The 23,119-nt window shown below is 45.2% G+C and overlaps 1 protein-coding gene across 1 annotated transcript in view; it reads left to right on the plus strand.

Annotated features, from left to right (window-relative positions):
• Positions 1-610: 610 nt before the first annotated feature.
• Positions 611-23,119, plus strand: part of STRA8 (stimulated by retinoic acid 8) — a 30,375-nt gene continuing 7,866 nt past the window's right edge. Inside the window, 9 exon segments of the mRNA XM_077807654.1 lie at positions 611-634; positions 637-654; positions 4,750-4,947; positions 6,852-6,927; positions 8,390-8,477; positions 8,923-9,075; positions 15,807-16,077; positions 18,507-18,586; positions 21,844-21,955. Of these exon segments, the coding sequence (XP_077663780.1) occupies positions 611-634; positions 637-654; positions 4,750-4,947; positions 6,852-6,927; positions 8,390-8,477; positions 8,923-9,075; positions 15,807-16,077; positions 18,507-18,586; positions 21,844-21,955 (1,020 nt within the window).

A 23,119-nucleotide genomic window follows, 5' to 3' on the forward strand; every position in this document is an offset into this window, starting at 1 on the left:
CTCTGACCCAGTCTGGCCAGTCTTATATACAGCCCCAAGGGGTAGTTCCATGGGGCCAAAGAGCAAAATCAATAATTTATGCTTAGAAACTTGACATCCTTCATTAGTAAGGCTACATTTTAGTCATGGCTATTTTTCGTAAAAGTCATGGATAGATCACAGACAGTAAACAAAAATTCAGGGCTCATGACCTGTCCATGACTTTTACTATATACCCTAACTAAACCTTTGACCAGGGGGGCATGGGTGCTCTGTGGGGGGGGGGCGGTTCGGGGGCACCATGAGTGCTGGGAGCGTTGGCCCAAGACCCCTGCTGGTGCTGGAGGGAGTGTGCAGGCAGCGGGGGGCGGCCCAGGATCCCTGCTGGTAGTGGGGAGGGGAGAGTCGGCGGGGCTGGCAGACTCCCTACCAGGTTCCCATCGACATGTCCCTGCAGCTCCAAGGGGGAGGGGCAGCCAGGAGGGCTCTGCACGCTGCTTCCGCCAAAAGCACCAGCTCCACAGCTCCCATTGGCCAGGAACCACAGCCAATAGGAGCTGCAGGGGTGTTGCCTGCGGGTGTGGGCAGTATGTAGAGCCCCCTGACCTCTCCGCCTAGGAGCTGCAGGGACATGACGGTGGGAACTGGGGACCCCTCCCCCTTTCCCTCTCCGAGGTAAGCGTCACCCCACACCCCAATCCCCTGCTCCAGCCCTGACCCCACACACCCAAACTGCTGCTGCTGGCTCAGGGGCTGCCTGACTTGGTCAGCCCCTGAGCCAGCACCGGTTGCAGCAGAAGTCATGGAGGTCATAGAAAGTCATGGAATCCATGAGACATGCAGCCTTACTCATGAGCAGTAGAATGGAGGAGACAGGAGCTGAGCAACATCCTTCTCCAAACTACTCCTGACACTGTAACTATGCCAATGTGACTGCGGGGGCTGAACGCAACCCACAGAATTCTAACATAGGGACTAACCACCCGCATTCCCAGTAAAGAAGTGTGGCCTATAGAGACTACAGATCCCAGCATGCAAAACTTCACACTGCTCACAGCAGGCTGCCAAACTGCATGCTGGGATTTGCAGTATCTGCTGACCACACTTTCTCGCCGCAAGCTGCTCCACTAATGCGAGTTCCGTACACCCTTACAGATCCCAGCAAGATGGCAGTGTGCCTTTCAGTGGGACAAAGCGTGGGCATCCCCTTTCATATGCCACATCCTTCAGCAGATCACAGTGGCCCTCAGAAAGAAAGAATGGGGAACCAGCCTTTTAATTATTGGGCTACCTGTAAAATGAAGAAGGGGGCCTTTGACAGCTCGAACAGGGCACAAAGGAGCACATGGGGGTGTTCATTGCCCGCCCTCCGACCAAGTTTACACCCAAACACACAGCCCTGGTGTGCACAAGCAGAGCGATGTACACAGCCACAAGGGGCTGACAGGAGATGTGACCACACTGAGCTATGAGTGGGATGGTGGCACAGCTCCTGACACATTCACACAGGCTCCTCCAGCTGCAGGCTCCCACCCATGCACATACACCCCTACTTTGCGCCCCACTACTGCAGACACCCCAACAGACCCCCCCACTACCCTTCCCCTCCCCCTGCCCCTCTTACACCTTTCTCTTCAGATCCCCTTCCTCTCCCCTTTCCCCTCTGACCCCCTCCTCCTACTCTCCCCTCTCTCTTCAGACTCGCTCCTCAACCTCCTCCCTTCCCCTCCCCCTGCCTCCTCCCCTTTCTGCTCCGATCCCCCTCTCCCCTCGACTCCTCCTCCCCTCCCCTTTCTCCTCCGACCTCCCTCCCCGGCGCTTTCCCGCGCTTTTGTTGCCTTCTCAGGCAGTCGTTACAATGTCAACGTTCTCCCTCCCGACCCCGGCGCCTTCCGATTGGCCTGAGGAGGTTCCCTCCTGAGCTGTGATTGGCTACTTGCCACGTGCTGCCGGTGTTGCCGGGCCGTGGCGGCAGCACAAACAAGCTGCGTGGGGGAGTCGCAGCAGGAACCGGGCGGTGGGTACGACGGGCGGGGAATGGGCGGGCTATAGAGGCACTCGGGCCGGAGGGATACTCCGCAGAGATGCGTGAGGCCTCCAGCCGCTCTGGGACTGTCTGTAATTGAAGAGAGCTGGGGAGGAACCCGGGAGCAGAGCCAAGAAGGGGAACGGAACCTACGGAAGGGGGCAGCGCCTATAGAAAGGGGGCGGAGCTCATAGTGGAGGGGTAGCGTCCATAGGAAAGGACTGAGCCATAGAAGGAAGTAGCGAGCCCAGGGAAATAGGGGGCAGAGCGCACAGAAATGAGGGAAAGGCTGGAGCCTGTATCGAACAGTGGCGCAGGACCCAAAAAGGAAGGACAAAGACCATAGAAAAGGGGAGCCAGAGCTCTGAAGTGTGCGAAGGTTGTTGGTGAACGGTTCCTAGGGGGGCTCTTGCTATGCATTTATATGATTTAAAATAATCTGAAGAGCAGACAAAAAAATCCCTCTTTGATTTTTTAAAATGTCTCTTTCTGTGGGTATCTGAAGGGCGAATTCAGGCTTTTTACAGCGACAGTTCTGTTTGATCTGATTTTTTTTTTTCAGTTGCAGAACCTCTGGAACCATTAGTGATAATAAATAATTATTCATACTCTCTCGCCCCTGTCTATAATAACAAAAATGTCATCAAGATTTGAATCAGGATCTTCACCCAGAGATTTAGGGAAAGGGTGAGGGCAAGGGCAAGCTAGTTTCCCCTGAATGAGTGGAAATTTTAGAAATTGCCATATACATAATTTATGATATTATTTTAAAATAATTTAAAAGATGGAAGGAGGTTTTAAGGAACAGAATATGTAGGGGTATGAACACATGGTGCAGTTGGTACTTTACAGACTGCTCAGAAAGTATGCTAATTATGGCTCCAGTCTGGCAGTATTTAGAGAGGGAAAACTTCTAATGACTTCCAGTAGTGTAGTAGTTTTGCCTGTGTAAAGATTGTGGAATTGCGCCATATTAAATTGCCTAGTTAACGTTTCCAGGGTAATTGCATTCAGACTTTTTTCTGGAGGATATGTAATGTCCTCATTATGCTTATTTCCATGCCTAAATCCGTGTGTGAAAGGCATTGATAGTATCTGGAAAAGAAAATGTGAACTGAGTATTTGATATTCATTACACATTAATTTTTATTTTTTTGGCTTTTGCCATGATTGAGAAATTCATACAAATTCGTTAAATCAGAAATAATAAATGGGTACATTAAAGAATGGATACCATTCTGTAGTACAACACAAAATCAATATACCAGATATTTATTCCATAAGGAAACCAATTATCTTAAATATAATTTCCTGTGTGTCGATATTATTTGTGACCACACTAATGAAATTTTAAACTATACTATTCTATTTTACCAGTATAGGGTCTGCTCCAGCTTTCACTGAAATCAATGGCTTTTTTCCAGTGATTTCAATGGCCGTTGAATTGGGCCTTTAAAAAGCAGATAACAGTATAAAAAAAGTCATTTCTGCTTCTGTTTAATATAATTTCCATAAGTATTTTCCTTTTTTTCTTCACTACTAGCATTTAACTTAAAAGGGTATTTGGGTGACTTTAAAAGGTCTGCTTCTGTTGCTTATTCTCCCACCCCCACCTAACATCATAATTTACTGTGACATCCCACTTGACTAAGAAAATGATTGTGATGTGACAAAGAACTGTGTCTTCTAGTGACTTCAGTGGGAATTGAGAGCACTCAGCACATTGCAAGATGGAGTCCAGTGTATGTTATGGAAAAAGATTAACCACATCATTTCAGGGCAAGAAATAACTGCCTTCCTGCCTTAACTTTTAGTGTGTTTCAAGCCACACTGTACAACTAGCCCACCATTGTGGTAGATCAGCAGTTCTCAAACTGTGGGTTGGGACCCCAAAGTGGGTCATGACCCCATATTAATGGGGTCACCAGGGCTGGCTTAGACTTGCTGGGGTCTAGGGCCGAAGCTGAGGCCTGAGCACCACTGCCTGGGGCTGAAGCTCAAGGGCTTTAGCCCTGGGTGTCAGGGCTCAGGTTACAGGCTCCTGCCTGGGACTGAAGCCCTTGGGCTTCAGCTTTGGCCCCTCCCCACCTGGGGCTCCAGCTGGCTCAGGCTTCAGTTCCCCTCCTGGGGTCATGTAGTAATTTTTATTGTCGAAAGGGGGTTGCGATGCGATTAAGTTTGAGAACCCCTGTGGTAGATCAGGGTTTACTGCATATTGATAGTTTGCTTTCACAGGGAGAAGAGAAAACTATTTAACATTCCCTTCATAACCTCCTGCGGGAAATGAGCTGGATTGTTCTGCTTCAGCACTCTCAACTTTACTTCAGAGTAGCAGCCATGTTAGTCCGTATTCGCAAAAAGAAAAGGAGTACTTGTGGCACCTTAGAGACTAACCAATTTATTTGAGCATAAGCTTTCATGAGCTACAGCTCACTTCTTCGGATGCATTCAGTGGAAAATACAGTGGGGAGATCTATGTACACAGAGAACAAGAAACAATGGGTGTTACCATGCGTTTACCATGCATCTGTATTTTCCACTGAATGCATCCGATGAAGTGAGCTGTAGCTCACGAAAGCTTATGCTCAAATAAATTGGTTAGTCTCTAAGGTGCCACAAGTACTCCTTTTCTTTTTTCAACTTTATTTGTTCATCAGCCCACCACGCATACTGTAGACTCACTCTATTTTTAAGTGCTATTTTATTTATTTATTTATTTAATAAAATTTAATGTTCCATTGCAGCTTTTGATGGAGACATCTGGTGACTGTAGCAGCCCATATGTCAGGGTGACTCCTGGGTTCCTGACACATCTGCAAGATTTGGAGCCCCAAGTGGCAAGAAGACGCTTATCTCAGGCACGACATCGGGCTACGCTAGCAGGACTCTTCAACAACCTGCGGGAAACTGTGTTTTCTCAGTCAGACAATTCAGCATCAAAGGTATGGAGGAGAAACTCTTATTTGTTTATGGATATATATTTGCAAAGACAAAGTGTAGTTAACCAAAGTAGTCGTTCTGATCACAATATCTTTTGGGGTTCATGTATGTGTGTAATTTTATCATGTGCAACTTTCCCTGTGTCTCTTCTATTTGTATAATACTCTCAAGAAAAGAGAGCCTTCTGTGCCTTCTGTTGTTACTGGCATGGGTTTATCATGTGACTTGTCTCCACTTTGTAGATTTTGAGCTTCTTCGTAATGGCAGTATTTTGGAAGCTAGTAAAGGAATACCATGATTAAATTTCATCCTTGACGTACAGCTGTGAAATCAAAACTAGTAGGTTGTGGTTAGAAAGAGGGGAAAGTAGTTCATTCAATCTCATGAGTTAATTTATATGAGGGGGGGGGACTGGGAAAGTATGTAAAAATAAAAAATCAAGCTGTACCATTTCCTGTGTTTTACTAGTTTTAGAAATTGTTTAAACAAAATGGACTGTATAAAAACAAGTGAAACAGCACTAGTTTGGTACTTAAATACTTCCAGGGAGGAAGAATGTTATCGTGTTCAAGGCATGGGAAAGGGTACCAGGAGTCTTGGGTTCTGTTCCTAGCTCTACCACTGACTCCCTTCAATAAATCATTTAGGTTATGTGTGCTTCAGTTTCCTGTTTTGTGAAATGGGGATGGTAATGCATATTTCAAAAGGGTATGTCCTTGTAAAAAGCTTTGAAATCCTTAGATGGAAGGTGCTTGAGAGGTGCAAAGTATTGTTATTTAGGAACTTCACTTGTTTGGACTCTTTAACTGTAACTTAGCCTGAGGCAGGAGCTCCGCTTGTTAAGTTCTGATGGAGATGCAGCCGAAGCTAATAATCATCCTGGTCTCAGAAGCTAAATCCAAAACATGATTCTTTGTTTTGTCTAACAAGACTTACCTTTCATTTATTATTGCTTGGAATGGAGGACTTCTGACTCCCTTTTAGAACTTCGATGAGTCCCATTGGTTTCTCCCAGCTTTACGCTGCTACCTTTGAAAGTATCACGTCACAGCCATGATCCTTTTGGGTCAAGGAAGATTGGATTTGTTCAAGGGCCTGCACACTGAGGAAGTCATTTCCTAATCTTTGTCAGTGAGTGATTGGTTTATGCCCTGAAACATTGGGTTTATATCCCCTACAAAAAAAAAATCTCTAACATTCTCATTAACCATATAAATGTTTAATCCTTTCTTGTATCCTCTGTGTGTTTAGTCACAGGTGGACAAATTCTGCTCTCATTTATGCTGGTATAAACCTGGAATAATTGCACTGAAGGCTGTTAAGTCGCTCCAGTTTTAGATCAGTGTAACAGAGCAGAATTTGGCTAAAGAGGTCTCCTCACATAGTTCCCACTGGAAATGATCAGGAAAAAATTATTCCTACAGTCAGAAAACATTCAACAGTAAACCATAAGGCATAAAATTGTATCCATTATGTTTTATTATTCATTATTGATTTATTCATTGTTATTATTATTATTATTTATTTATTATTAATAATAATAATAAATATAGCACCATTGAGGTACATGATATTTTACAGGTACGCCTCAAAGAGCAAACAGTCCCAAAGGGAAGGAATTCTAGAAAGGAATTGTTGACTGTAGAGAATTGTCAGAGTAAACCCCAAACCTGTATGTGAATAGGTACAGCATATAAATTAAAATCTTAATTTGTATTTGCCTTGATTCTTGGTTTCTTCCCTTTTTTCACATTCATCAGTGTAGTGGGCTGCTTAATTGTTTTTAGGGGGACATGGAGATAGCTAGTCAGCAAAAGGAAAAGATGTAAAAGATGCTTAAGGCATGTTAAAGTTTCAGTCCAATCAGAACACAGGAAGATTGGTTCTGTTTTCTCTTTGTATTTAGTGTCAGGTTTTGCGTAAAGCTAAGAATTATATCCAGGAGCTGGAGCAAACCTTGGGTACCTTGCTGAAGATGAAAGGTACTGTATGGAAATATATACCTGAAAAAGTTTCCCTGGGCCTGCCTTTCATTTACTTGTTAAATAGGGACAGCTAGCCAGGTGGCTGAGCCAGTATTAAAGGCAAGATGGGTGCCTTTAGGCATAGCACCAAGCAAGAGAGAGTGCATAAAATGTATCACCCAGGACTAGCCCAAGGAAGCATTGTGCTTCAAAGATATTCCTCTGACTCTCAATTTCCTCCCTGCTTCCCCCTTGAACTGGTGGGTGAGAGAGGGCAGATTCAGACAGTAGTTTGTTGCTGGCCTGCATCAGCAGCAAATTAAGGCTGTTCCCTCCTTTCCTCCCCCCACCCCATTTATTGCTGGCTCATCTGCACTGGCAGTGGATTGGGGAACTTCTCCCACTCCTCACGCACATATTCCAGGGGACAGTAGCAGCATAGAGTGCCTTCTTACATCTGCGCACCCAAAAGCTGGCTAATTAACGAAAGAGTCAAAGGGAAGTTCTTCCTCCCCTTATCTTCTCTGCATAGGTACATAGTTCAACTCACAATCTGACCCTAAGTGTACAGCTTCTTGATTCACAAACATAGTTGGGGTCCAAGTTTGGACTGGAGGGCACTGAGAGAATCTATTCTGGGGTAAAAGTAGGGCAGGAGGGGGACAGAAATCCCATTCTGGTTTTCCTCACAAAAATGTAGGAAGTGAAAAGTTTTAATTAAGAAGTTACTCCAAGGGAAATTATTAAGACAAGTAGTGGTGGGTTTGTTAGTTTTTTGTTTTTGTGGTTTGTTGGCTCTTCCACACATACTTTTCCATTAGCCTGTCCCAGCAATCTGAAACAAACACATTTTTTCTTCTGGATGAGGACAGTACGATATGATTCCTTTCAGTACCTGTCACACCCTTTAATCAGCTGGATCAGTTGCTGTTGAGGGGTGTGAGGTTCTCCCTCCACTAGGGCAGAATATGCTGCTTTTGCAATGTTCCCAGCCCCATTTTCTTGCCTCCTCACCTGACTGAAGATCTGGGAACCAGAACTAAAAATCAAACATGTTTTCTGGTTTCAGTGGTAGAGATTTGAACTCCATGGTGATGGTTTAAAGCTGTTGAACACATTTTTCATGTTTTAAGTAGTGTCAGAAAGTCTCCCCAAAGCCCGAAATATCAATACTTCAGAGAAAGAAAATAACCACAAAATATTGTATTGACTGGTAGTTACATGGACTTTGGTTCACTGGCTGTTATTACTGAAAACCAAAGTTATCAGTTCACTGACAAGGCCAGCATTATGAAAATATCAGTGCTCATAAACTGCTAATACAGCTGGTCATGTTATAAGGAAGGGCAGAATGTCCCATCCGGTATCATTTTTGTCTAATCAAAAACTCTGTGTGACCATTACTCTTTTTTTGATTGGGACTGACGGTGAATGAGATGCCAAATCCTCCAGTCTGTGACAATTATCTTTCTGCTGACAGTAGAGTCCTTCAATCTAGAGGATGGGAACCCGTCCAGCTTGGAGGAAGTCAAGGAGGAATATGTCAAGATGTACTTCAGCGATCACTGGTAAGGACTCACACAGATCAAGAAATGATAATACTTTGCACTTGCTTCTAAAGTGCAAAGCATCTCAAAGCACTTGGCAAATATTACAGAGCAGAGGTTGTATGACCCTCTGAAGGAAGCAAATACACAGATTGAGATGAAGAGGTTTTACCTGGCAGGCGGGAAAAAAATTATTAAAATTGGACCCTTACAGCAGCTCAGTGCGTGTAAGCTCTGAGCACGTTGCTGGTCTCGTTCCCAGTCAATGCATGTATTTGCCTTTCTTTCCCTGTGTAGATCGTCTCCACTTAGGGGCTTTAATTAGCCCTGCAAAGCAAAAAAAAAAAGAAAAAAAAGTCACCTGCTCTAAAAGAATCACTGAGACTGCCAAAGTGTTCCTGGCAGGGACTGTTTTAAATTGGTTGGGAAGCCATGCATTTGGCCTTGTCCCGTGTTTTCTTTCCAGTACTGCATCCCCTTCAGATGCCATGAGTGAGAGTGGCTCTACAATCTGGTATTTGATTCAAGAATCTGAAAAAAACGCAGTGGAAGAGGATGGGAAGCCAAGACTTGTCCAGTCCCCAGCCACTTCATCTCCTGATCTGATGGAGTTTGAACGGTAGGAGTATAAGTGTGTAGTATTTTAGTCACTGCATATCATGTAGCTTTCCTGGGGTCTGACTTTGGGTCCCAGGATCCCCAGACCAGCAGAGACATCAATGTCAGCCCCTGTTGGTGGGGAAACTGACCATCCTCCATGACTCTCAATTGATTCCCTCACTCCTGGCTGGCACTAGGAGCCTGAATACTGGCATGTCCAGCCCTCCTCGACCACAGGGCATCTTCCTGCTTCACAAGCCTTTGAAAATCTCTGAGGGTTCCCCATCCGCAGGAAAGAGATGTAATGTTCTTTCAAGTACTGTATGTCAGTGTTCTAACATGAAGCATGAGGGTTAATATCCCTTCTAAAATGTTATAATTAATTATGGTAATTCTGGGTATTCTTGTTATCCATATAAGCGTCTGTTCTTTTCTGAATCTTTAACCTTCTGCAGTCTGCTCTCACTGTCATGTTGTATTGGCTTTTTATAAAGTTTCCTGTTGTTGCTGATAATGGTTTTCTAAAAATGGGAATGCAGTTGTGGCAGCAGGTGGCACAAGTCGTCTGCTTTCATTCTGCAGTATTATCCTTTACTCCTTCTGTAAGAATCAGAAAAAAAAACCGTGCTTGTAGGCAGGTAGTGTGTAGAGTACCTTGAAATATGCTGTTTAAAGATTTTTGTGGTATAGTATCATTCGCTCCTCATGGGTTCCCCTTTCCCCTCCCTCACTGACACATGCAGAGCAAGACCTTTGCAGCTGTATGTAGGATCTGTGGCATTTACCTTGAAGTTTCATGGCAGATTACAACTGCTGTATATTGAATCCTTCTCATGGGATCTGTCCTGTCTGACACAACCCAGCAGTGATCTGTCCAGTAGGAACAACTTCACCCCTTTAGTAACATGGGATACTGTAGCCATGTTTTCCACCCAACACCCGGAATCACAGCCTTTTTGAATAACTGTTTGTGTCCATCATCTAAGTCAGCTAAACTGGTCATCCTGGGCTGGTAGCGGCACAAAGTACTATCCCCTCCAAAATGCTATCAATTCTTGCCAGCCTCGAAAGAGATTGGAGGTCCAGGATTCACACTTAGGTTTTTAACACAGCTGCCTGATCCTAGTTCATCCACTTATAAGAATCTACACCAGCCATTCCTTACCAATCAGGATCATTCTGTTAGGCACTGGACAAAGGTATAGTGAGGGACACAGTTCCTTCCACTTAAATCACACATAATAGGCAAAGGGTAGATGGGGAAACAGAGGCACAGAACAGTACTATTCAAATGGCATGGAAGCCTGCTGAACCCCAGCAGCAGCTACTTTTAAGTGCTTTGGATCAAATATCCCTGTGTAAATTGTGCATATAAAATTAAAAAAAACACTTGACACATATTACAGTATTATAAAGGGGTCTGGATGGTTTGATGTCTGTGGTTGTTTGAGCAGAGATGATGTGATTTAGTGGGTAGGGACCTGTAGTGGGAATTAGAAGACCTGGATTAGATTCCTAGTTCTGCCACTGATCTGTGTGACCTTGGGTGAGTCACTTCACCTCTCTCTGCCTCTGTCTCCCTGGCCACCATTCACCTACCTCATCTATTTAGACCAGAGGTTCTCAGACTTCATTGTACCGTGACCCCCTTCTAACAGCAAAAATTACTATGTGACCCCAGGAGGGGGAACTGAAGACCGAGCCCTGCCACCCTAGGCAGGGCAGGGGAGGGCAAAGCTGAAGCCCAAGGGCTTCTGCCCTGGATGTGGGGGCATGTAACCTTAGCACTGAGCAATGGGGCTTGGGCTTCAGACTTGCTGGGGCCCAGACCCAACACCAGCCTTGGTGACCCCATTAAAATGGGGTCACAACCCACTTTGGGGTCCTGACCCACAGTTTGAGAACCCCTGATTTAGGCTAATGTTTTTGATGCAAAGGCTGCCTCATTGAGGGTGTGGATGCATACATATATATGTTATCAGTGCCTAGCACAATTAGACTTTAATGGGGCCTCCCGTTACTACTGTCAGGAACCAGGTTGTGGGCAGTCACACCTAGCAATTGGAGCAGGAGTCAGGAGCTGGGAAACAGAACCATGGGCCAGAACCAGAGTCAGAAGCTGGATGCCCGAGCCAAGGGTCGAACCAGCGTCAGAGCCAGGAATCAGAGCAGAGCACCAGAACCAGGGTATCTGGAGTCAGAGAAGGCAGGAGCAGATCTGGATCCAAGGCAGGAGCAAGGCTGGGACAGGGCGAGGAAACAGGGACCAGGAACAAGGCAAGGATGCAGGAACAAGGCAGGGTCTGTCTCAGCAGCAGGTCAGGGATCTACCTTGTTTCACAGACAGGTTTCTGGAACTCCCTCCATGCTTAAATAGTGTGTCTGAACCAATCAGATGTTACAGGGGGTGCTGCCAATCGAGTTTCCATAGGCGGCGCTTCCCGTGGTGCCTAGTCTCCCAGGGTTTGCAACTCACTGATCATGGCTCTGCCATGGCTTCTGGGGGGTGGAATGAAAGCACTGGTCATCGGGTGCCCTCCAGACCTGTATTCTAGCTCACTGGATCCTTATATCACTCCCCCGACCCTTTAAGGATGCTCCTGGGGCATTGTTGGGCCAGGCTTGTCTGCATAGGTGCCGACTCCGTGGATGCTGCGGGGCTGGAGCACCCACAGGGAAAAATTATTGGGTGCTCTGCACCCACCGGCAATGAAGTTGCCTCCACCTCCTCCTTGCCTCCTCCCTCCCCAAGCGTGCTGCGTCCCCACTCCTCCCCCTCCCAGCGCTTCCTGTCCGCCGTCTAACAACTGTTTGGCGGCGCTTAGGACTTTCCAGGAGGGAGGCGGGAAGAAGTGGGGATGTGGCGCGCTCTGGGGAGGAGACGGTAAAGAAGCAGGGCAGGGGTAGGGACTTGGGAGAACGGGGTAGAATTGGGGCAGGGGAGGTGAGCACCCATGTGGCAGAGGGGAAGTCAGCACCTGTGCTTGTCTGGGTTAGGGTGACCAGATGTCCTGATTTTACAGGGACAGTCCCAATTTTGGGGTCTGTTTCTTATACAGGCTCCTATTACCTCCCACCCCCTATCCCGATTTTTCACATTTGTTGTCTGGTCACCCTAGTCTGGGTGGTCCCTGTGAAAGCTCTGTCCAGGTTCAGGTGTGTGAACATTACTAGCAGATTCCCAGACCTGCTTCTTGTGGCCACAGCCTCCCCAAACTTTGAGGTACCATAGCCTGCCCTGTTGCAATTTAGCATCCAATATGGCATGGACTTCATATCATTTGTGGTCTTGAGCTGTTTAGAGGTGTGCTGGGCCTTGAGCGACCAGACAAGTTTGGCGGTTTTGCAGAGGCCGGCTGGCATGCGGGCTATTCGCCCCAAGAAATATGGCATAAAATGCTGATAAAAATTTGCAAAACATAGGAAGCACTGCACCGCCTGAGTATTCCAGGGTACTGCCCAGTTGCAAATGACTTCCACCTTTTTTTGGGTCCACCCTAATGCCTTCTGGGGAGAGGATGTACCCTGAAAACTCTGTGGCAGTTTGGAGAAATATACCATTCTCTAATTTTGTTTGTAGGCTGTGCTGTTGCAGCCTCTTCAGTACATACTTGACAGGGCATTTGTGCTGTTCATGGTTTTCTGAAAAAGGCAAGTATGTCACTGAGGTAGATGACAACGTCCTGGTCCAGAATGTCCCTAAACACATCATTAACAAAGGTGTAAAGGTCGCGGGGGCATTAGGCAGTGAAACAGCATCACCAAATATTCAAAATTCAGGTCCAGAAGAGTGCGCTTATCCCCCGTCCTGATACACGCAAGGTTGTAGGCCCCACCCCTGCAGGTTCAGTTTGGTGAATAGCTGCATGGATCACACACAATCCAATAGATCTGACATTAGGGAAAGGACATACCAGTTCCGGATCGTTATCTGGTTCAATGCACAGTGTCTGCCGTCAGCCCTCAAAAGTGTGTGGCGTATGATGCTGCCAGCCCTTGTCCCTGGTGGAGGTTCCACAGGGCAGCTCCCAGAGGTGTAGTCCTGATTATTTAAGTGCAGGTACTCTGCCTTCCTCTAGCCCCCCGCTCGCATGATTTCTCTTGGCCTTTTCTGTATAAAATGGCATCCTGCATGCAGCATGACCTTGCACATACAGAGCATATGACATTAGAAGTGCAGAAACGCTGTTCCTGCAGGTTCGCACCCCACTACTTTACTGGCAGCTTCAGCTGACCATGTGTGACCATTGAAAATTGCAGAAAAAAGCGCCCCAAAAGGTGTTCCAGCCCATCAGTGTTGGGCTACTTTGCTCAACCAAGGGAGAGGTCTGGTCCAGTGCTTCGCCAGGCAACAAATTGAGTAGGTCCAGGGATGGAGCATAAGAAGTAGATGGCCCTGTTTAAGAGGTCTCCTGAATTTTTGGCAGTTTCCATCCAGGCATTCAGGTAGGGGCACCACAGGACCGTGTTCCGATGGAGGGGCCACCATTCGTGCCCAGAGTGCAGCATTCTCCTCTTGCAAGTGGGCCACTTGTTTGTGGAGGGCTTGGTTTTCTGTCAAAAGTGGCATCATCCAAGCCCACAGAGCATGGGCCTTGGTCTGGAGATGGGTGACCCACTTCTGCAGATCTGGTGCCCCCTACGGTATGCTAGGCCAATGGTTCTCAACCAGAGAGCAGGTTTGTGGGGGGGGGGCTGCCAAGCGGGGCTGGCATAGACTTGCTGGGGCCCAGGGCAGAAAGCCGAAGCCCCACCGCATGGGGCTGAAGTCTGAGGCTCCAAGCTCCACTACCCAGTGCTGAAGCCAAAACCTGAGCAACTTAGCTTTGCAGGGGCCACTGTGGCATGGGGCCCCAGGTAACCGCCCTGCTTGCTATCCCCTAACGCTGGCCCTGGCTTTTATATGCAGAAAAAAGTTGTTGTGGCACAGGGGGTGTGTGGAGTTTTTATAGCATGTTGGGGGGGCCTCAAAAAGAAGAAGGTTCAGAACCCCTGTGCTAGGCAACTGGAGACCTGCCCTCTCCTGGTTGTTAATGGGGCGTCGTCCACAGAGGGGTCAGAGGTAATCTGTGCAATCTGTCAGGAACCAGGATGTGGGCCTTCGAGCCTAGCGGTCGGAGCACAAGTAAGGAAACTAAACCAAGGGTCAGAGCCAGGAATCAGAGCCGAGAATCAGAACAAGGTATCTGGAGTCAGGGCAGACAGGAGCAGAGCTGGGTCCAAGGCAGAAGCAGAGCTGGGACAGGGCAAGGACACCAGAACAAGGCAGGAGCTGTCTCAGCAGAAGATCAGATCTGCCTTGTTACACAAATGGCTTCCTGGAACTTCCTTCATGCTTAAATAGGAAGCATGCTTGGCCAGTCAGAGGTCACAAGGGATGCCGCCAATTGGGTCTTCCATGGGTGGCACTTTCAGTGGTGTCTCGTCTCCCAGGGTTTACAGTGCATTGACCACAGTTCTGCCAGGTGGTGGCACAGAAGTGTTGGTCACCTAAAGACTTGGGTTCTAGCCCACTGGATTCTTATAACTATTGCAATGCATAATAATAATATAGTCTTTTCCTTCTTTAACCCTCATTCAGATTCAGCTCAGGTGAATAGTCACTGAAAGTTGCTACCTCTTGGTTTGGTTAAAGAACACCTGTTTGGGAGCTATTATACCCGTCAGTCTCCAAGGCTGGCAAACCAGCATTTTCTAAGAGCATAACAAATTATGTGAAAAGACCCCAAAATTATAAAGCCACTACAAGTACTGCTACCTCCAGGAACAGTGGAACAACCTCAGACAGTTGGACGACTGAACACTGCTAGTCTTAGGTCTTACCCAGCAAATCCTAGTTTCCCCCCGTCCCACCAACCTCCAGTCCCAGTTCCCTCTCCCATGCTCTTTGTCCCAGTGTTCTCCTCCTGCTCCTCCCACATGTCCAGCTCTTGTCCCCTCTGCATGGGAATAAAGTTGTTTCCTCCTACACACTGCTTAAGCCATCAGTGAGCACACAAGAGAGACAGTCTTCCTGCTCTCAGTTCTAGTGCCCAGACTTGGACACAGCAGAGCCTGCAGCAGCCCACAGCTGCAATAGCAGGGCAAATCCTGCTCAACCATAGGCTGGAGCATGCCCAGTGTGGATGGTATCTTCAGAGAAGTTAGCTGCTAACATATAATTCCCTACTGAGACTCATAACTTAGCCAGATTTGGGCATATTTTCATGGAAATGGCAAAGGCCAGACCTTGCCAAATTTCACGCCTCTGCTCCAGAGCACAAAGGCACTAGAGTCTTTCAAAGAAAAACGTTGCCAGAATTTTTTAACATGGCCAAAACAATGTATTTTTCCCTAGCCTTGTTCTCAGAAACAACTGATTGTTTTGACTGAAATTTTCCAAAACAATTCAGCCTGAAGCAAACACGCAGCATGGAAAATTTTAGCCCAGTTAAAGTTTGGGAAAGTCAGCAGCAGCTGAAAACAGAGTCTTATAATAGTGACTATTGGGCAACCTTAATAACAGGTTTCAGAGTAGCAGCCGTGTTAGTCTTTATTCGCAAAAAGAAAACAAGTGCCTGTGGCACAATAACAAGAGGTGCTTCCAGCCCCACCTGTGTTAACAATAGTAATTATGTAAGGTCCCACTGAGTCAGCAGCATTGGTTGGAATAGAATCTGAGACTTATTACCCAATCGCTTGCTGGCCTAACCGCTAGGCTGCTCCACCGTAAGCTGTTTTTAAGAGATGCCTCCCTTCCTCTTGTTACAGGTACCTGTATTTTTATAAACAGACCGTGGACCTGCTGGTTGAGAATGGGATTGTGTGCACCGAAGAGGTCACTCTTCCTGTGGTCTCCACCGCTGTTTCCCACCTATGGCAGAATCTGCCAGAGGAAAGGAGAGACAGTGTCTTGCAGTACTGTAGTCAGAGACAAAATATACTCCCAGATCCCAAGGCAGCCTGCACTGGAGGTAGTGTGAGGAACAGCAGAGCTAATAGTCAGGAGCCCAGTGGTTCATTGGTATCCACGCCAGAGGAGGTAGGTGGCAATTACTACTCGGCTTCCGGCTTCAGAAGTTCCAAACCACGGAAAAGTTGCTAGCTACACTAAGAGTGTGCAACTCTTAAAGGGTAACACACGTCACTTTACTGACACCTTCCCATAAGCACCATAGTACCCAAGTGAATATCATTAACAGCATGGCAGTAAATGTTTACGTTGAATCTTTCTTACTCCTTAGCAGATCCCAAACATTGCTCTACTGTGGCTGCCAGTTTTGCAGTTTTGCTAAGGTATCCCTAAGTACCCTGGGCTTTTAATGGCAGTAGTACTGCTGATCTGCACTGAAGTGAGGACTCTGTCTGTAGGAAATGGTTAAGTTTGCTCCAGCTTATGAGAGAGGGAGAGGGGCATCACAGTTCAGGGCAATTGCACCCGTATTCCCCCTCTGTAGTGTAACAAGGGCACACACTTATGGGCAGCACATGAACCAACCATTGGGGGAGGCTAGCCCCTGGCCCTGCCCCTTCTGCCTGAGGCCCCACTTCTCCCTCACCGGAGCCAGAGCTCCCCCACCATGGCCATTGGCCCTTCCACCCCAGCCCTGGGCCACCCGAGCAGCCCCGGCGTCGCGGGCGGGTGGCACGGCCCCAGTGCCGGAGCACCAGGCGGACAGTGCAGCCCCTGCGCCCCCAATCCCAGTGCCACAGCCCTAGAGCACCAGGCAGCATGAACATCGGCCCCAGTCACAGGCCGCCCTAGCCCCAGGTCAGGGGAAGAGCAGGAAGCCAGAGGCGGTATAGGGGTGGAGTGTGGGCGGGGCCACACCAGGCTGTTTGGGAAAACTTAGCCCTGGCCTGTGATACCCGCCGCCCATGCATGCCCTGCAGGCTCCCTGCTTCTCAGGCGTCACCTCTCTTGGGTGAAGACCCACGTCTCTCTCCCTTCTGACTGGGGGTTTTCCATGCTGCACAGTCCCCAGCCTGCACTGTGTGACTCCCACCAAGCCAGACTAACTAAAAACAGGCCATCGCCAGTGCTTTGCTTTCTCTTCAAAGGCTATAAACAGACTAATGTCCCACTGTAATAAGTTACCACACACCTCTTTCTCAGCAAAAGTTCCTATATGCATACTACAAGCTTACTAGTCTTGTGGGGTCTCAGTAGGCCAAAGTCCTTCCAGCCGTTCCCAGGAAGGATTGGGGACGCCCTTGGACGGAAGATCCTGTCTATTTGCTGGATCAGAAAGCAGGCTGAATCAGTTTAAACTCAGGCCATATGTCCAAAAGTCCATCCTTTGTTGGAGAATCCAGTCTTAACCAGTGTATGTGGCCCTCTCTGGTGGTGGGACTTCTCAAGAGATGTTATAGCCTGAGTGAATATGCCTAATCACCCCCACTGTTCTTAGTTCCTGAAGGGCTGTGGTCACCATTCCCCATGGAATTACATACAATCTCTGGCCCATAATGATACATAAAATTAATCCCAAAGATATTGCGGGAAATGGCCATATCTATCAGGGGGCATAAGGATAAAGATGACATACGCCTACCTTCGCCTCACAAGTGCTGCTTGGAACACAGCTATGCTGGACCCAAGGATCAGCTCCCAGATCTTAAGGGTTTTCTTTATAATAGCGTTTTATAACAGAGGGTAATAAAACTGAACTTAACTTTCATACGCCAGCTTCCTCACTCCAGTGATAGTCAATTGTGCAACTGAAACTGCGAGTCTAGTGACCACGTGATGGCTGGAATTTTTTAAAGAGAATAAGCAGAAGGTAACTGATTGTAAATATTCGTTGAAATGGTGTTTATTTGAGTGCTCAGCTGCTCAAAGAAAGGTTGGATACTTTTTTAATGGTATTTTAGTAGTATTTACCTTTAATGCATAAGTGCATTGCAGCAATAAGTCCTCTCAATTGGAAGGAAGTTAGGCCATTCATGTAACTGACCTACTTACAAAATGGTACTGGAGGGTTACATGTACACCAGGAGTAACAACCAACATAGCAGGGTGGATGGATGAGCTCATGGAATTCTACAGTGCAGTGTTGGAATTTAGAGCAACCCAGGCTTCATTGCAAGCTGGAGCACACAGCTGCATGAGCTTGTGTGGGCACTGGCTGATACAGCTGAGATCTTTGGCTGAGCACATCAGTAACAGCTAGCAAAATAGTCTGGGAAGCACTTGTATAATCCCTGCTTTTCATTGAGCGATTTGTAAACCATCGGCCTAAATCCAATTCCTGGAAACTGAGTCTCGATGGAACTGATGGACCTTTTGCCCCATTGTGTAGTAATGAAAGTAATTTATTTCTGCCTTTACAGTATACTATTGGTCCAGTCTAGAAAATAAGCACACTGTCTAAGGGGAAGAAAGACTTAATTATCGAAAACTGTCATAGACTGGATAACATTGTGCAGGGGGTCTGATAGTTTTGACATCTAAAATATTTTCTTTGGTAGATACTATTTGAAGATGCATTTGATGTTGCTGCTGGTTTCCTTGACAGAAATGAGACTCAACAAGCAATGTCCAGTCCAGGGTAATTATAAACACACCCAGTTTGCTAGCCAGCATCCTCGTCCTTTGATGCACATTAATAAGGCAGCTTCCATATTTATGTCCTCCTCCCTTAGGTCTGTTAAAGACAACTGCTTGCAGCAACTTGCTCATGATCATACCATTTGTTAAGGTGTAAGAATTGGTAAGCTTGTAATTAATAGACATTTTACATTAGAATGGAAAGTACCCTCTGTGTTAATCTCAAGAATGCCCAATTAGTACTAGATATGGGATCTTTTTGATTTTCTTCGTCAGCATGTGTAGTCTTCTCCACTGTCGTAATGTAGGATTCCTAAAGCTGTCTGTTGTTCCCCTCACAAGATGTAAAGAGTCCAGGAGGTGTCCTCTGGATAAGTTAGCTAATTTTGAACTGTGTTCTCCTTCAGTGGAAAAAAAAATGTCTTTTTAGTAGGACTGTTAATTAATCGCAGTTAAGTCATGTGATTAACTCAAAAAAATTAATCACAATTTAAAAAATTAATTGCAATTAATCGCAGTTTTAATCGCACTGTTAAACAATAGAATACTAATTGATATTTATTAAATATTTGGGATTTTATACATTTTCATATATATTGTATTCTGTGTTGTAATTGAAATCAAACTGTATATTATTACAAATATTTGCACTGTAAAAATGATAAAATAAATAGTATTTTTCAATTCACCTCATGCAAGTACGGTAGTGTAATCTTTGTCATGAAAGTGCAATGTACAAATATAGATATTTTATTATTACATAACCACTCAAAAACAAAACAATATAAAACTTCAGAGCCTACAAGTTTATTCAGTCCTACTTCTTGTTCAGCCAATCGCTCAGACAAACAAGTTTGTTTACATTTACAGGAGATAATGCTGCCCTCTTCTTATTTACAATGTCACCAGAAAGTGAGAACAGGTATTTGCATGGTACTTTTGTAGCTGGAATTGCAAGGTATTTATGTGCCAGATATGCTAAACATTCGTATGCCCCTTCATGCTTCGACCACCATTCCACAGGACATGCTTCCATGCTGATGACGCTTGTTAAAGAAAGAATGTGTTAATTAAATTTGTGACTGAACTCCTTGTGGGAGAATTGTATGTCCCCTGCTCTGTTTTACCTGCATTCTGCCATATATTTCATGTTATAGCAGTCTCGGATGATGACCCAGCACATCTTCATTTTAACACTTTCACTGCAGATTTCACAAAACGCAAAGAAGGTACTAATGTGAGATTTCCAAAGATAGCTACAGCACTTGAGCCAAGGTTTAGGAATCTGAAGTTCCTTCCAAAATCTGAGAGGGACGAGCTGTGGAGTATGCTTTCAGAAGTTTTAAAAGAGCAACACTCCAGTGCGGAAACTACGGAACCCGAACCACCAAAAAAGAAAATCAACCTTCTGCTGGTGGCATCTGACTCAGATAATGAAAATGAACATGCGTCAGTCCGCACTGCTTTGGATTGTTATCGAGCAGAACCTGTCATCAGCATAGATGCATGTCCCCTGGAATGGTGGTTGAAGCATGAAGGGACATACTACTTTTTAGCACATCTGGCATGTAAATATCTTGCGACGCCAGCTACAACAGTGCCATGAGAATGCCTGTTCTCACTTCCAGGTGACATTGTAAACAAGAAGCGGGCAGCATTATTTCCTGCAAATGTATACAAACTTGTTTGTCTGTGCGATTGGCTGAACAAGAAGCAGGACTGAGTGGACTTGCAGGCTTTAAAATTTTACATTGTTTTGTTTTATTTCTGAATGCAATTTTTTTCTACTTAATTCTACATTTGTAAGTTCGACTTTCACGATAAAGTGATTGCACTACAGTACTTGTATTAGGTGAATTGAAAAATACAATTTATTTTGTTTTTTTACAGTGCAAATACTTGTAATAAAAATAAATATAAATTGAGCACTACACTTTGTATTCTGTGTTGTAATTGAAATCAAAATATTTGAAAATGTAGAAAACATCCACAAATATTTTAATAAATGGTATTCTATTTAACAGTGTGATTAATCACGATTAATTTTTTTAATTGCTTGACAACCCTACTTTTTAGACTAGTCTCCTTTACCCTTTTTTAGTACTCTAATACAATAACAAATACCTTACACAGCAGAAATGTAGTTTGACCTGAATAGTAACGTCAGAGAAAGGAAAGATCTATTACATCAAGTCCTTCCCTGTGCAAGGCCTATGTGTAGTCCATCAAGAGAGGCTGAGATCATGTCATCACTCTTGATCTCAGCCAGTAGCCCTAGCAAGGGCAAGGATTGTGTTTCTTAATAGAAAATCTGTGTGGTGACTCAGCTCTGAAGTACTTTCGCTGCAGGTTTTGTCTTGGGTGGGATTTTCTCTCCCTGCAAATTGTAAGTTTAGGAAATGGTAATTGTCCAGAAGTTTAAGAAGGTCCTTTAACATGTGAGGTGTGATCTGCACTTAAACCAAGACTCCACTTCACACTGCTTGAGCAGTGTAAATGAGAATCAGTCCTTTTAGATTGTTAACCAAAAATATATAATAAAACTGAATTAAATGTGTACCAGTTAAACAACAAGTGATTGTTTTTTAAAAAATTAGGGGAAGCATTCAGGCACACTGAGTTAGTGCCCCATGTGCACATGTCCCTAGCCAGCTCCTACTTTAGAACAATTGGGTCTTTTTTTTGTCAGCCTGTGATTTCAAGCAACTCAGGCCGAGAATAAAAAAGATTTGCTATGTGCATTGGCAGAGCTCTGTGGGAGCTCAGGAGAAGATGCAAGGCTGGAAGTCAGGTTCAAGATTAGTTGTGCAGCATATGGCCACAGTGTGGCTGTTGATAGTTGATATTCTCAGTCAACTTCTATGACAACATAAAGCTGTCTAATTCACTCAAAATGTAACATAAAAAATAAAAGGCCTTAATTTGAACAAGGTGATGCTATAAAACATTCAGGCTGCCAGATAAATATAACTGTTACTTTGTATTATAATTAGCATACATTTTTCTGCTGGAATAATATGATCACATCTACCACATACCTGTATCTCTGAATTTCTTTGCTTTGATAATTGTTTCGTGTATCACCTTTCTATATTTGTATCATTTATTGTGTAATGATATCCCCATTGTTCAGTTGTTTGCTTTTATTTTATTAATCCTGAAAATAATTAAGGTTTGTAAATAAATAAAAAGGAAAAGAAGCGAGCAGGAGGAGACAGGAGACTGGAAATTAAGTATAATTTCTGTTTCAATTTTCAGCTCAATGTTCGCAGGCTGCACCTCAGAAAATCCAGAGGATAACCACCGGCTCTACTTGCAGATCACTGGTTTCTTAAAGGGTCTTTTCTTTGCTAACACACAGTTTCCCCAGGTAGGCCTTGCCAAAGTGTTTGTTACAGATGAGGCAGTGTATTCCTCTGAATAGCAGATTGGGATTTCCATTTGATGTGCCTTTGCTCATGATCCTCAGGATCATCCAAACTGGAATCTTAGGCTTAACTATTTTTTTAATTCCTTCCATTCCAAAGATTAATCGACTCCCCATTTAGGGGGCAAGGTTCAGTTGTTTTATTTTAGATGCTACAAAAGACATGGGGGCCAAATTTAACTCTTGAATAACTTCACTGATATCATTGGAGCTGGCTGGCCCAGTGGACAGAAAGTCATTCAGATTGCAGGTTGTTTCCTCCCCCTCTCATCCCTCTACTAGACAGGGAGATTGGGTCAGCCTCTGAGCTGCAGAGCTTGCATGGGATGTGGGGGCATCCCTAAGTAAATCCTGCTTGTGATCAACATCAGCCCTGCCTCTCTGATAGTTGCTGTTACTTCTGCTTCCTAATTTCTGTCACTTGATCATCCGTGATATAAGAGATGAGGAAGGAGGGGGAAAGAAGAAATAGCTGCAACCAAAATACATATTTTCTTTATTGCATGTAGCTTGTGGGGGAGTAAAGATGCATAGCATTTATGTCTGTCTGCATTAGGTAGTCACAATGTGCTCTCCCTTTCCTTTCTTCAAAACAGTGCTATTAGAGCATGAGTGATTTTTGTCATGAGTCTATCTCACTGCACCCAGACTGGGGAGGGTGGGAAGAGGTGGTGTGACATTTAGGTCATGAAGAGACAAGCAGAGGGAATAAGAAATGGAGTTAGAGTGTGAAAGACAAAAAGTTTTGTAGCATCAGAGGAAGCTATGGATTAACCTGTAGGTGGTTGGCTGATGTTCTTCATAATTCAGATGGCATAGCCCTCAAGATAAAACCAATGTGCCATGCACTTTCATTCCTCAGGAATACCAGGTTGTCAGTTGACAGATAATTAGAAGGGAATCCAAGGAGAAATCACATAATAATGGATATAAACAGGCAAATTACCCATGGTATTGGATTTAATGTAGATAACAGCAGCACAGTACACCTGGGGAATAATACTACCAGGCAAAATACAACCTTCAAGATTCTTGGTTTGAGAGCAAAGATGCAGCTCCACATTCCAGTAGCCACAGACTCTCCATTCTGCCCCGAGCACAGTAGCT

Source organism: Eretmochelys imbricata, chromosome 1, assembly GCF_965152235.1.
Source record: "Eretmochelys imbricata isolate rEreImb1 chromosome 1, rEreImb1.hap1, whole genome shotgun sequence".
Taxonomy (NCBI): Eukaryota; Metazoa; Chordata; order Testudines; family Cheloniidae; genus Eretmochelys; species Eretmochelys imbricata.